Raw genomic sequence first — 15,008 nt, forward strand, 5'->3', positions numbered from 1 at the left:
CCTACTATTATTATCTATATTGTTTAACATTATTTATTTCCATTTAACACAAACTATTTGTTTTTTGCATGACTCTTTTTGAAAAACAAGTGTGTAAGTACCAGTTGAAACTAGTTAAGCCTCAGATTGTTGACTCAAAGGCAAAAAAAAGTCCACAAGATGCTGCCTATTAGGAATAAAGAGGAAAACTCCAAAAATGGTTATTATATTATTGTAGATTAAATTAATAGACTTTCTATAATAATAACACGAGCACTCCTGCTACATAATTGAACGCACACACTGCTGAGGAACTTTAACCAGAGTGAACTATTTTGTAATATCTTCCTGTAAAGCACTGATAGACCAACAGCAAATATTTTCCTTTTGCCGAGCGGAGGAGTACAAGATTAGCGGTGATATTAGCACGGCACAGCTTCTGGACCCGAACCTGCAGCTCAACACATTTCTTTTGGCAGAAAACGAAGGACATAGAGGTATATAATGTACATCTCTACTTTAGTGGAATCTCTTTGACAAACTGAAATGATTTTCCTCCTTATATCGATCTTTTGTTCATAGTTTTAACCTGAACTTTATACCGTAAACCATCGACTATGTCGGAAATGTACCCTCGTCTGGAACTACACTAGGGAGAAAATTTTCACACAAACGTTTTTCACATTTTCTTTATATTTCATTCATTTTAAAATAGATAATAATATAATAATAATATATATAAAATAATAATAATTACAAAATAAAAAAATGTGCTTGGAGTAATTGATTTCATTAGTTGATGAAACATAAAGACTGAAATATGCCATGTATGTACTGTAACTATTGCTTGTGAAGTCAAGTCTGCTTGTAAATGATGCTACAAGCTTGACACACCGTTTTTTTTGGAAGTCTCTTCCATTCTTCTTGGAAGAACCATTCGAGCTCAACCAGCCAGGATGAGTGCACAGCCAATTTTCAGGTCTCTCCAGAGATGCTGGAATGGGTTCAGGTCGGCACTCTGGCTAGGCTGCTCCAAGAATTTCAGCGAGGTGTTCTACAGCTGCTAATGTGTTTTCTTATTGCAATGTAAACCGTTCTTCCCCAGCCTAAGATACTGAGAACTTTGGAAAAGGCTTTTCACTCAGGATAGGCCTATATTTTATCTGCATCAATTTTCAAGCTACTGACTAATTATTCAGTCCCAGTTGCAGAAAAAACTTCCCGCAGCATGATGCTGCCACCACCATGTTTGACTGTAGGGATGGTTTTAATGAGGTGATGCACAGTGACAGATTTCCTGATTTTAAGTAGTTAAAACATTGTTTCATCAGAATAGAGGATTTTGTTTCTCATACTCTGAGACATTTAGTAAGGAATGGCTTCTTTTCTGGCCACTCTACCATATAGGCCTGTTTATTGGAGTGCTACAATGATGGCTGTTCTTCTGTAAGGCTCTCCCATCTCTACAAGGGAAATCAGGATCTCAATTATACGTACAGTAGTGACCTGAGGGTTCTTGGTTACCTGAATGATTATTTGAGAAAGATGGAATCCAATCAAGTTGTAGAAGCATCTGAAGGACCATTGAGAGGAGTATGATGCACCAGAGCTCAACTGCATACGGTCCATAATAAAAGGGTCTGAGTATTGTGGAATAATAAGAAATATACAAACGCTTTTGTCATTATTGTATTGATACAATGTTTGTTTATTTTTCGTTTTGTCTTTCTTTTTTAAATTTCAACTGTCAGCATTTTTTCTTTCTCGCTCTCTCGCTCTCTCTCTTTTTTTTTTTTACAATAGATATAATAAGTACAGTACTAAAATCAGAAACAAACACAAATTTGTTATTTGTTTTCCCAGAAGAAAATGGCAATCTACCATGTGATCACTCTAGTTCTCCTGGCTCTCCTTGGCTACAAGGATCACATCACCAGCACCTCCTGCCCAGCTTTATGCCAGTGTTTCTATGAAAAAACTGTAATTTGCTCAGATCTGCTGTTGAAGGCTTTACCAGTGGACATTCCCTCGCAGACACAAGAGCTTCTTGTGTTAGCAACTGGTCTGAAAAAGATAACCATTCAGGAGAATCTGCAAAACCTGACTAAACTTGTATTATTGAACAATCCAGTGCATGAACTCTCACCTGACGCCTTTAAAGGTCTGACAAGTCTAACGGAGCTGGAGATTAGCGGAAGTCCTATCATGGCCTTAGAAGCTGGAATCTTCAATAATTTGGACAAACTTACCAAGCTTCTACTCAACAACAACAAGATAAGGATTATAGCACCAAGCATTTTTGACTCCCTTGAGAAACTTGAGAGACTTCAACTGAAAGGAAATATACTTATAGATCTGCACAGGGATCTGTTCCAAAAGCTCCACAACCTCCAAGAGCTCAACTTGTCCTCCAACAAGATTACTACAATACACATAATTCATCTGAGAAATTTGCAGAAGTTGGATTTAAGTATGAACCAGTTTACCGAACTATCCCTAGATACCTTCAGTGAAAATTCTACGCTGCAAATTCTGTCCTTGCAGGCTAACAAGATCACCAATATCAGTTCTGGTGTCTTCAGCCAACTGAAATACTTGGAGGAACTGAACCTCAGAGATAACAAAATACTGGCACTGAGTGCTGGATTATTCCCTTCCAATCTGAAAAAGCTCACACTCCGAGGGAACTCCCTGATCCAGCTATCATCCACTGCATTTACTGGCCTTCATAATCTCACTCATCTGGATTTGTCTCAGAACAGCTTATCTTCTCTTCCAGCAGAGCTTTTCCGGAATCTTTCCACTTTAGAGGTTCTGAACTTGTCTGACAATATGATTCTGGCGTTACCCAACACTCTGTTCAGAGGACTGTTCCAAATCAGTGCCCTTTATTTGCAGAAAAACAACCTAACCTCGATAGGAGCGGAGCTTTTTAAAGATCAGGGAAGGATGTCACGCCTCAGCTTGGCCAGGAACAGACTGGAGAACCTGCCTGACAGCATGTTTGACCTGTTAGACTTTGAGTGTTTGTTGCATCTCCATGGCAATCCTTGGCGCTGCGATTGCCACCTAAGGTACTTTCATGAGTGGTTGTATTATAGCAACAAGTCAGTAGTCGACCTGAGCCAGGTTTACTGCGCCGATCCCCAGCCTCTCAGGGGAATGAGTCTGACCACAGTGAACACGGAGCAGCTTGTTTGCCTAAACAGATCCAACTCCAAAACAGGAAGTACCATATACCAGGCCACCAGTGCTGAATCTGACAAGCATGCAGTCTTTAAGGAGCCAACGGCATCATTGTTGTTAGGTGCAAGCTCATGAAGTGCAATGATTTAAAGCTTTACATCCATTTTCAGCAGCCTGGTGGATATATTCATAGAAGTCTCAGTACTTTTTTGCCTTTTAGAGTCTTTTCAGTGCTTAAATGACACAGTGATACTTAAATGTATTTATTTTATTTTTATTTGTTAGTTTTAATAAGGCTTCTTCAAGGGCTCCTAAAACATTAAAACAAAATAGCTGCACCAATAAATGACCAAATGGAAATACTTTTTGTTTTTTGACTTTTTTTTTGGCCTGTTCTTAAGAACTCACAAAAAGTTTCCCATGTGGCAAAAGATCCTGTTTCAAAAACACTGACACTGGAGACTCCTTCCATAAATGTTTAATAAACATCTCATCCTCATAATATAAATGAATGATCATGCTTTATCCTTTCTTTTTTTTAATCAGTTTATTATCAGATTTAAATAAATTTTTTTGACCAGCCAAGTCCCTGGGTAAGCTGTTACTATAGGAACGAGAATGCATTAACCTGCAATTTGCCTTCACAAAGCTGACGTTGTTGCTAAACAAAGGTTTGCTTGATTCTGCCAGCGGCTCGGCCTTAAATCAAATCGGGATCATTTTGCTCCCTTCCATAAATAAACTCGAAATAAGCCACATTATCTAATAATACTTGAAAAAGAGTATTTTCAAGACTGAGTTAATAAGTAACCATATCTTTAAATGTGGATAATAAATTTAGATCGAATTAAGAGAAATTTCTTGCATTCAAGATAATTTTATCTGTTAGATGTTTTTTGGATGTTTAATCTGACCCGGTGGTACAGCGTCTGATGGCGTTTCCACAGAAAGAGCAGATTATCCAGAAGAAATCTCAAACCACATGACTCACACTGAGCTGATAAGTGAGGTGTACACTCCGTGAAGTTCAAAGTACAGTTACAGTGTAACGCTCCAACACACAACCATGTGCTCTTTATCTCGAAGCACATGTCTAATCACTGAATCTGGTGACTGGACGACTCCATAGTTAATATTATTAATATGAACCTTAAATATTATTACTTTTTCACTGTCAGTAACTCTAATGTTAAAATTTTATTATAAGAATTTAGTTTATTCATTATTTTTTAAATTACTGTATTAGTGTAAGTACCCCTCATTGGCGGGAAAAGTATTAGTAAAGAGGTTATAGTAAAAAATAATCTGATCAGTTTAATGTAATCAGTGATATTATTATTATTATTATTATTATTATTATTATTATTATTATTATTTGAGGTTGAAGCACACATACATGTCTGTCTGTCATTCTGTACACCAGGACTAACTTATTAACAGTAAAAAATCACAAATCGTAACGCCTTGTTTACACTAAGTTGTCCTTCTTTCATCATCAGACAAATACACTCCCTGTTCTGTAATCGGAGAGAGAATCACAGATGAGAAATCGATAAAGTAGATCAGATAAAGATGAAGTTTTGTCTTAAAAATGACTCCAGAGAGTTAAAATTTATTTTAGCTCTTTTATTTCATAATCTAAACTAATCCTAGTAAAAATATTCACTTTATCTTTTCTAATTAATATCTATTGGTGCCGGTGTTTGTTTACATTGAGATAGTAGCGCATTAGTAGCTTGGTTAAAAGTAGATTATTAAATCCCACACATAACTGTTCATAACATCACTTTTACTCAACATTGTGATTTCACTTATGGTGCATGGGTATTTAAGTCACGCCCACAGTTCGATGCATGCACGGTATGTTTCACAATAAGTTTCAGTCCATAATCCGGCACATACCTGCTTACAGTATAATTTTCCTTCTACTTAACATTTTGTTTTCATTTAGGGTGCAAGGTTCGGTTTTCATAGGGTACATCCTATTTTTTTTGGAGTAAGCAATGATGGTCCTTGTCATGTGTGTATTGAGGATTGTGCCTTAGGTGTGAGGTGGGTGCATTACGGTCATTTCTGTGTCTTCCACATACATGAATGAGTAATAAATAAATAATTAAATGCTATGACATAATCTGGCTGAATATACAGATATACAGACAGAAAGTTTTCTAAGACTGGTCTCAGGTCCTCCAATGCATGAAACTGAAAGGTATCATTAAAAGAGTGGGTTTTGACCAATGTACAGACAAAACCATTTATTTATTTATTTATTTATTTATTCCAAAGACTCTTTTAATACTTTTTATTCCACAGATTCAAATAGTCAAACTCAAAATTTTTATTTATATCATCGTACTTCGGCTATTAATTTCAGCCCTATAAACACCTATTATCATATATATATATATATATATATATATATATATATATATATATATATATATATATATCCCAGTTAACTGGTGTCAGGATCAGGAGCACCCAAGGCTCACCCATGCAATATCAGAAAAAAAAGGCCATGCTGGCCATGATATAAAGGCAGCAGAACACCCAGTGCACCACAGCATGCCGTACATGTGGCCCAGGCTCCGGCCTCCAAACTCCCCAGATCTCAATTCAATTAGGTATCCATAACATGCACCAGACAAATAAGCCCCCACAACCCACAGATCCACTGCCAGACACCAAAGCACCCCCCAGAGGTCTTAATTCAAGGGGCCAGGGCCATCCCAGTGACAAAAGGGAACCAGAAGGATTTCCATGAAGGTTGAAGAGGAGGCATGGTGGATGGTACTAAGGTTTGCCCACAGAGGGCGCTCTTCTCTGGAGAAGACAGTCCCATTAAAACAGTCTCCTCATTTCAAAAAATGAAACAAGAACGTAAACAAGAATGTAAACAAGAATAAATATGTAGATTTAAACCTTTTAATCAAATATTTATATAAGAGTCAAATAGTGTGCAGCATGTGCGATATGCACATGTACAGTTTACAGGGATCCTGCAATGCATTTCAAATAAAACAGAAAAGAAATTACAGTATTACTTAGAGACTGTGGATATATTCCATATATCTACAAAATAGGCTGCTTCTTGCTTCAATTATACATTATAATTGTACAATATTTTGTAGCAATGTATTACAAGCTGATGTAATGATTAGTTTTGTCAGAGTTCTTCATGAAATCCAGCTATTCTGCTTTAGATCTTCCTGGTAAGGGTTTGATCTGTCAGTCCTGGTAGCCTTTGGCCAAAGTAAATCATTAAACCAGACACTCCTTCAGCTATTAAACGCTGTCCGACACAAAGCTTGGTTATGTAACTCTGCATTCCTTTCGTCAGCGTAACAGGACAGCAGTTCAGAGGTCCGTCGACCATCAGGCGCTCAAACGAGCCGACAAGCAGGAAGAGAAAATCAGGAGGTACATTCAGGCATCTAATAAATCCATACATACTGTACAGGACCCACACTCTAGTGTGTGATCAGCAGAATGAATATGAAGATGAGGACGGTGATAAAAGCACGATCACTCGTTAATATGATATTATGGAAAATATAAGGGAGACATGTGAATCTGAAAGGTGTTTTGAAGTCTCTGCCTCTCCCGGAAGCCCCGCCCCTTGCATCCTTTATCACATTATGAATAGCATGTTTTGAGGTTCCTGCTCTAAAGATGCACAGACTCTGCATCCTCACATGCTTTAGGTGCATTCATGTGAAATAAAGCCTATAAGTGATGTATGCTCAAGAGGGTTCGCTATGAGTAGCGTAAGTCATTTTCATGGGGTATACACTGGAATTCAGAACAGTAAAAGTTTGGTTATGAAAGCAAATAAAAGTTAAACCTCCAACGTCTGGCACCATTTCATGCTCTGAATTTGGATGTTTTTTCCTTTTCTTGCATGAAAGATAATTCCGTACTAAAATTACACACTTTATGTGGCGTCTAAGGAGTGCATTCAGAAAAATGCCATAAATAACTGAGAAAAGATTGTAGATTAAGAAATCACACAGCAAACAAATCCCCCCCCCCTCCCTCTCTCTCCCTCTCTCCCTCGCTCTCTCTCTCCTTTGGCCTCCATTAAATGCATTAAATTCAAATCCTTTAAACATCACCGTCATTTTCTGGTGCGAAGGCATGTGCTTTCCTGTTCAACCTAAACCTAAACCCCCTTCCCCCAAATCCATGGCCTCAACGCCACCACATGGAGCGGAGGGAGGGAAAGACGAAAGAGAGAGAGACAGGGAGAAAGAGAGAGAGAGAAAGAAAAAGAGAGGGAGGGCGGGATCAGAAGGGGAGGACTCATGCTAGGACTCGTGGTGGCGTCTCTCTCTCTCTTTCGCTCTCTCATATTCTCTCTCTCTTTCAGAGTTTAGAGTTAGAGTTCTGGACGTGAAGGTGAACATCAGTGCATAAGCAACTCGGCTGGTATTTTGCTTTTAAACTAAAATTGAATCAATAAACTCATCCTGGATATAAGTTAACAGTGAGGAGTGTCAATCAATCTCCAGCTGGACCACAATGGCAAAAAACTCCCTCCTCGGAGCTGTGAGGAGATGTGTTTGATCTTTTCCTGCTAGAAATACTAAAGAAGAAGTAGAAGAAGAAGGAGAAGAAGTGCACATTTTGAACTTAAAGGTAAGCTCACTTCATGCTCTTCACTCCAAACCCTCTGAATCTTTTTCTTTCCGCTCTCGTCGACTTGTCCGTGTCCGTGTCATGGATGAATGAACCATCACAGAGTGTTTTGTTCCTATGGATTTCTTCCGCAGTGTGTCAGAGTGTCAGGAAAGACTGTTCTTCATGGTTCTTTCCAGGGGAGAGAGAGAAAGAGAGAGAATGAAGGAGATACAAAAAAAAATTGAGAGAGTTCTAACGCTGAGCTGTGAGACTGAACGAGAGTGAAAGCTTCTCGTTAACGTTCTTCTGGTTTTTTAGCCTTTTCTACTTTCTGGAGTTCTTGTGCTAATTGGAAGCATATGTGGATGCACAGCGAGCGAGGACGTCCCGCATGTTTTTCTTGCTTTTGATGGCTCGCCTTTGTGCAACAGAGATAAAGATAAAGCGCATTGTTTTTTACCTTAATCATTGCTGTTGAGGTTACTAATGATGTGCGGAAGTAATGTCTAAGGCACCTGTTAAGAGTCTAACGGTTGAATAAGCTGGAACGAGCCAAATGTGAAGATGAAGTATTAGGACTACAGTTTAAAGCCAATAATCATAGATTTGACAATAAATTAATATAAAACAAACTGCTTTACTTTCATATGAGCTTCTCACATCATTACTGTACTCTTTTCTTTATCCATCAACAAGAACCTGCCTCATTTAGGCAAAGTCACAGACTAAAATTCCACCTTCGTGTTTCGATATAATGTTTGTCTAGAAGCCACTAATACCCAGGAGGATGCCAGATGATTATCCTAAAGTCACTGGACTGCTACGATTAAGCTGGGAAATATAGCAAAACATAAACAATGCACCCTAGTGTATTCTTATCCCTGAAACTCATGTTAAACTGTTTAAATGTCTTCATGCCAAAGTGTTTTCTGCACAAGTGTTTGATGATATAAGCAATTTTCTGTAATCACCATTCGGTCAATCATTCTTCATCATCATCAAACATGGAGATCACATACTCTTATCTAGATTTCATTAGGATCGTCTCATGAACCTTAACAGGCAGCGTAAGACTTGGTGACATCCAAAGTCACTTCTGCATTCAATTAACTTTCAAAACAAGCCTTGCGTATCCCGTGGGAAGACATAGGTTCTCACCATGCGTCACTGGAATTACCCTGTGTCTGATTTAAACATATAGTATATCACTGGTTAAAACAAGCTGCATGGCTGTGGTAAGCCAAGATAAACCTTTCCTGTAAGTGATCTATTCAGAGGACTCAACATATTGCGCCAAGCAACAAAGCATCAAAGTTTAAAAAATTGCAGCGTATCCTCTCCTCCCGCTTCAGTTCCTTTTGGTTTGACATCACTGACCTTGTCGGAATTCATCTTTGAGAGTGTTTAGGGGATAAAATGGCTCACATTAAACATCAGATCCAGTCACTTTATTGAAATTCTCCTAACTAAGTGTTACTATGATTGAACCATTATGGTGTCTCATCAGAGCAACCCAGCCAAACCTGGACTCCAAAGTTCAACATTAGAATGCAATGCTATGAGATATTTTTCAAATATATTCGTCTCTTTGCCTCATTTACATTTTGATTGTACAATATTTGCTTAGCTATTCCCAGGCCAAGTTTGGAAATCAATGCTTGAGAAAATAATCCATTTTTATTCCTTCATGCCTTTTTTTTAATGGAAGCATTGTTAACTAAATTATTATTTGTTCATATGCGGAGAGGTTCCATTTATCCATACATCCATCATTATCTAAAACTCTTATTTGGATTGGATCATTTTGGGCCTGGAACTTAAGGCACAAGGCAGTGTATACCCTGGATGGGATACCAACAGATCACAAGGCACAAGCACACACACAATTATATACTAGGAGCAATACACCCACATAGACCTCATGTTTTTGAACTGTGTTAGGTAACTAGAGTGCCTGGAGGAAACCCACCAAGTATGGGGAAAACATGCACACTTCAAGATCAAGATTTGAACCCCCTGAAGAGTGAAGGAGCGAGAGGACAGTGCCAACTACTAGGCCACTGTGCCACCCAATAAGACGTTGTAACTCATAAACTCAGGGCAGTCTTTGCAACTACAAGTTCGGCCGAGTTCAGCAGGGACATCACATCACCATGGCTGCTCTCAAGCATCTGGGCTGCTCTCAGTCTACTTTAAACCATTTGTTACAGAGAATAAGACACTGCCATCAACTGAACCTTTTATTCCTTTCCCTTAAAAGTGAAGAGTGAAGGCATATCATGGCTAAAATTAGCTAGCTGCTGGCCTTGGTGCTATCCCTGTTTTCTCTTTAGAAAATACATCTGTTAGCGTATTTAAGCCCAGGTGGAAAGATCTGATGGCTGAGACAAAATCCATGGCTGAGAGCGATGTAGAAGCTGGCTGGGCTTTCCCAGGCCTTTGTTCCATGTCCTATCTATGCAGAGCAGCCATACGGACAACATGTGTGAACCATTACAGGCACCATCGGGGACTACTGGACCACAAAGTGGCAGTCGCAAGCATGGAGTTTCTAAAATGTCGAAAGCAAAGTGTCAGGTTCATAAAGCACACAAACAAGAGGAAAACATAAATCCTGAAAGCAATAGATATAGTTTAAGAGGAAAGGCAGTGGGGGAAAAATGGAAAATATGGTAGAAAACGTCATCATTTTAAACCACATTCTTTGGGCTCTTGGGAGTCGGGCTGTAATTTTGAGCTGGTTTAGAGGCCGTTACGCAGCCCACAGGATCCTCTGTCCAGTCAGCATGCTCTATATTGTTTCCGGCAGATTTTTTTTATTTATTTATTTATTTTTCAGGCCAGAACGTTCAATCTAGGAGGCAACACAAGTACAGGTTAAAGTTCCAGAAGAACCAAACAAACACAGCTAAAATAGCTCCTCACTCCTCCCTGCATGCTTTCTACCAGATTCCAGTGTTTTGTTTAGCAATGAGATTCAGTAAAAAAAAAAAAAAAAAAAAAGATAAAATGGTAAACCACCCCAAGCACTGGTGGTTCTGGCAAGGCGGCCATGTCAGTGCCAGTCTAACAACAAGCCTGTCCACCCGCATGCCCCTCCTTTGAAATAACCATTACATACAGTATATGATTATTTTTTTGCAACCATACCAAAAGAAAAAAAACCTCACATTAGACTGAGTCTCTGATGGAGGCTATCAGAAGGCATCATTTTCACTTCGCTAGGTAAGAAGAAAGAAGACCACGGCAGAATTGACACTATAATTAAAAGCAAGCCCAGTAATATTGTCATTCTGTCGTAAGTGTTTGCTGAATAACATCATATTTTTACTCAAATCTTGTATAGACCTGAGCTGACGTATATTACCCAAGATCTACCACTCGACTGTTTAAAGACTTTTGCATCTCCTTTTTTAATCATATTCCTTTTTCCCTTTAGGTTGGTGTGGGGCACACCAACCTATCATAGGGCACAAACATATTTATTTAGATGCCCTTATCCAGAGTGACATACAGTTATCTCATTATACATCTGAGCAGGTGAGGGTTGAGTGCTGCTTGAGTCCAGCAGCTTATCCAGGGTGCAACATCTACCCCTGCCCCATACTCACACATCCAGTTATCCACAACAGGAAGCCTGGAAACACCAATCAAGATACAACACACTATCCTGGACATTTTACTGAAATCAGATAAGCATGGAGAAAACTCACCAAACACAGGGAGAGCATTCAAACTCTACACACAGACCAGACGTGAACCTCCAACCCTGCAGGCATGAGACGACTGTGCTAACCCCTGAGCCACCATGCTGCTTAACACAATCGTTCAGTATTAATGTATATGCATAATGTTTTGTATAATATTAGCTAGCTAGAGCAGCCACTGTGGCGTGACAGTTATTCATGGTTTTATAGTACTTTCCAAAAATTAAAAGGGAAAAAAGAGTGCATGAATAAAATGGTTGAACTGATTAAATTTTGGAGCAAAAATGAAGGTTCTACTGTAACTAACCACTTTAAACAATGACTGGCTCTAGCATTTATTTATTTCTGAGTGTAGAACCCTGCTCCAATGTTTGTCTTTTAGACAGGGCTCCAAAAGGAACCTGCTCAGAAAAGCCAAGAAACATCCAACTCTCCCATTTCTTTTCTTAGATTGATTGACATGCCTTTAGTGATCATGTTATGGGGACGTGTGGAAAAGTTCTCTCAACATTTCTCAGTTTCTGATCCATGGTCATCACAGATCTGCCTCCAACTCTTTGAGCCAGGTCACATTCCTATCTAACGGCCTCCTCTCTCCCCTCACCGACCCGACTTCCTGCTGCATTTTACGGTATTCCTGCTGTTGCCTGGGGTTCAACACGGCCCTGAGCGTCATTAATCATGCTCTGCTGTTTGGCACAACGCTGACATGGAGTGATCCTTAACGGCTGGAGGTCCTCCATGCTTCCCGAAAAAGATATCCCCGTCCAGAATCCACAGTCTCTGGGATTTTTTTTTTTTTTTTTTTTGTGATACCTTTTATCTTTCTAATGAGCTTGTTGCAAAAAATGAAACTATTCATTACTGCATTTCTGAAGCCAACTTCCCATCATGTCTGGCCATATTTTTTCTGTCAGCTTCAAGACAGGTCTATGTGACCTACTCTAGGTGTCAGGTTTTATGCTTTGGGGTTGTGGGGCTTTTATAAATCTGTGGTTATTTTTCTTTCTTGTAATGGAAGGCAGCTCCCTCTGTCTCAAAAGACAGAAATGTCAGCTCTAATGTGACCATAAAGACCCCCAAAAGAATCTTGGCTCATTGTATTTCTGAACGCGGGCCAAGCAAAATCTCCAAAACAGCATTATGCAGAGTAAATCGCAAGTTCATGAAATCCGGGGCAGATCGAGAGCAAGAGGGAGAGAGAGGGAGAAAGTAACCAACAGGAAGCACTAAATACCACTTAATAATAATAATTAACCCAATGAGACACAGTCTGCTTTCGAATGTGGAATGGACTGTTATTTCACCAGAGCTAAGCAGTTTATCTCTGGATGATGTCATCCTCAGTGGCTTATCACTATGGTTAGCATTGTTGACAACTGCAGTGACATGGTCAGGAGGTCAATCCACCACATCACAAATGCAGACTAAAGTCCATAGTCAAAAGGGTAATAAGCAAAACCAAGATTCTTTTGGATAAAATCAATTGTTTTTTTATGATAAATTTTTTTTATTTATATACAGTATGTATACAGTATGGTTGCATTTGAGGTGTTACAATGTTGCTGTTCCTCAATAATCCAAGAGCGTGCTCTAAACTATTGACACAGTACAGCATCCTGTATGGTAGGGGGAAATTATTTGCAAAGTTTGTTTAGAATTGTAACAAAAACCTAAAAAAAAGAAATGCAATATCGAATTGAGTATTTATGAAATTATGATACTTACAAATTGAATTGGCACCTAGGTATCGTGATAATATTGCATCGGTGATTCCTGTCCTTAGCTACGATATAATTTGCTATATGCTGTAGCTTTCGCACATAATTTGTAACAATTTATTATTAGCCTATTTAAAGCTTTCAGTATTGTTAGTGTAGAAACACCTTTTTAATAACATTTTACTTTATCACTACTCGAAATTTTACTGAACTTAAACCAGTCTGCACATGGAACCAGGATCTGAGGAACATAACTAACCACAACTGAGCCAAAATCTAATCCAGCGTACATGCTAAGCTGTTAAGTATTAAAATTCTTGCCCAAGGTGCCATCAATAGACATCAGCCGGTCCTGGGATTCCAACTCAAAAGCAGTTAGCTTTAATTCCCATAGGTTTTACTTTTGCTATCCCGCACGCCATCCATCATCTTTTGCTTGATAACAAACATGTAAAGATCTTGGATTTAGCTTTCATGGGAACCCTACACAAATACCACACCGAGATCGACCACCTATGTTGCATGAATGCGCTTTTTCAACCACTCTCACATCTGAGCAGAGTTACCGAGGACGTAGCTGAGCCGTCCTCTCTTTCAATTTGAGCAGCTGTGCGTGGGTGATAACAGATCATATATCTGCCTGAAGCCGCCATTTCCCGGGTTTCACAGAAATCTGCAAGGTTTACTGTAACTGTTGACACAGATCACTGTGAATCAGAGGATTTGCAGTAATTTAGTTGGGATTTACCCCACTGATTCAGACTCCATTCATATACACACGTGAAACACTATATAAAAGTTAAAGTCTTTGAATTCCATTGTATTCAGTGAGCATTTTGCTAATCTTGATATTGAGGAAAATTTTAATCTCACACATCAGCTAAAGTCTCTGGAATGAACATCCCGGCTGTGTTAACGATCACCGCTACGTGCTACGCCCTACCCCTAAAAGAGTGCAGGTCTTTTGAAATACTCGCACCGCATAAGCAGATGGTTGGTAAATCAGTGGCTTGTCTGACTTCTCCTAGGGCTTTCCCCTCTCTGCCCTCAGGACGTCAGATTCCTGTGTGCTGATCCAGGTGTAGGGTGAAGCCGCTAAGCATGATTACTGAATTGAAATCTCTCACTCTACCGACCTCATTGCATCCGCAAAATTAAGCAAGCTGACTCAGGAACAAGTCTGCTTCACGATGTAATTACAGCCCTCTGAGAAATCACAAGCACAGGGAGTGAAATCACCTTCAAGGCAGAAGCTTTGAATTATTTCAGCATTATTCCTCGTAAACCTCATTATATCTGTCACCTGGTCTGGGGTTTACCTCGGGGGTTTAGCCAGTGGACTACTGATTAGAAGGGACCCGGTTCAAACCCCAGCACCACCACGCTGCCGCTGTTGGGCCCCCTGAGTGAGGCCCTTAACCCTCACCTGCTCCGGTGTAGAGTATAATAAGATCCAATGCAGAAGGGTGTCTACCAGGTGTTTTAAATGTAAATGATTTTGTCACACATCAATGATTTCATTTACATCTTCATTAAATTTGAAGGATTTGGATTTTTTAATCTCTCTCATGTTCATATTTCACTACAGCACATAACCGTGCAAGAAAATGGGGTCAGGGGTAGCTCAGTGGTTAAGGCATTGGACTACGGTTCGGAAGATTTTAGGTTCAAACCCCACAACCGCCAAGTTGCCACTGTTGGGCCCTTGAGCAAGGCCCTTAACCCTCAACTGCTTAGATGTATAATGACATCAAAATGTATGTCGATCTGGATAAGAACATCTGCCAAATGCCTA

General features: G+C 39.4%; 2 protein-coding genes across 3 annotated transcripts in view; both read left to right on the plus strand.

Moving 5' to 3' along the window:
* Positions 1 to 379: 379 nt before the first annotated feature.
* Positions 380 to 3,509, plus strand: zgc:153913 (carboxypeptidase N subunit 2). The gene is made up of 2 exons (XM_053502432.1): positions 380 to 476; positions 1,843 to 3,509. The coding sequence occupies exon 2, from the start codon at positions 1,849 to 1,851 to the stop codon at positions 3,298 to 3,300; it is 1,452 nt and encodes a 483-aa protein (XP_053358407.1). The 5' UTR covers positions 380 to 476; positions 1,843 to 1,848; the 3' UTR covers positions 3,301 to 3,509.
* A 4,144-nt stretch (positions 3,510 to 7,653) lies between these two features.
* Positions 7,654 to 15,008, plus strand: part of LOC128522046 (tensin-3-like) — a 48,145-nt gene continuing 40,790 nt past the window's right edge. For both annotated transcript variants that reach the window (XM_053495579.1, XM_053495581.1), the window contains exon 1: positions 7,654 to 7,803. The gene's annotated coding sequence lies outside the window, so the exon portion shown is untranslated. The remainder of the gene's footprint in view (positions 7,804 to 15,008) is intronic.

The sequence above is a fragment of the Clarias gariepinus genome, chromosome 1, assembly GCF_024256425.1.
Source record: "Clarias gariepinus isolate MV-2021 ecotype Netherlands chromosome 1, CGAR_prim_01v2, whole genome shotgun sequence".
NCBI classification, from domain to species: domain Eukaryota; kingdom Metazoa; phylum Chordata; class Actinopteri; order Siluriformes; family Clariidae; genus Clarias; species Clarias gariepinus.

Bases quoted from the DNA above. Each gene is read 5' to 3' on its own strand.
- zgc:153913 (XM_053502432.1), top strand. From the start codon at position 1,849: ATGGCAATCTACCATGTGATCACTCTAGTTCTCCTGGCTCTCCTTGGC.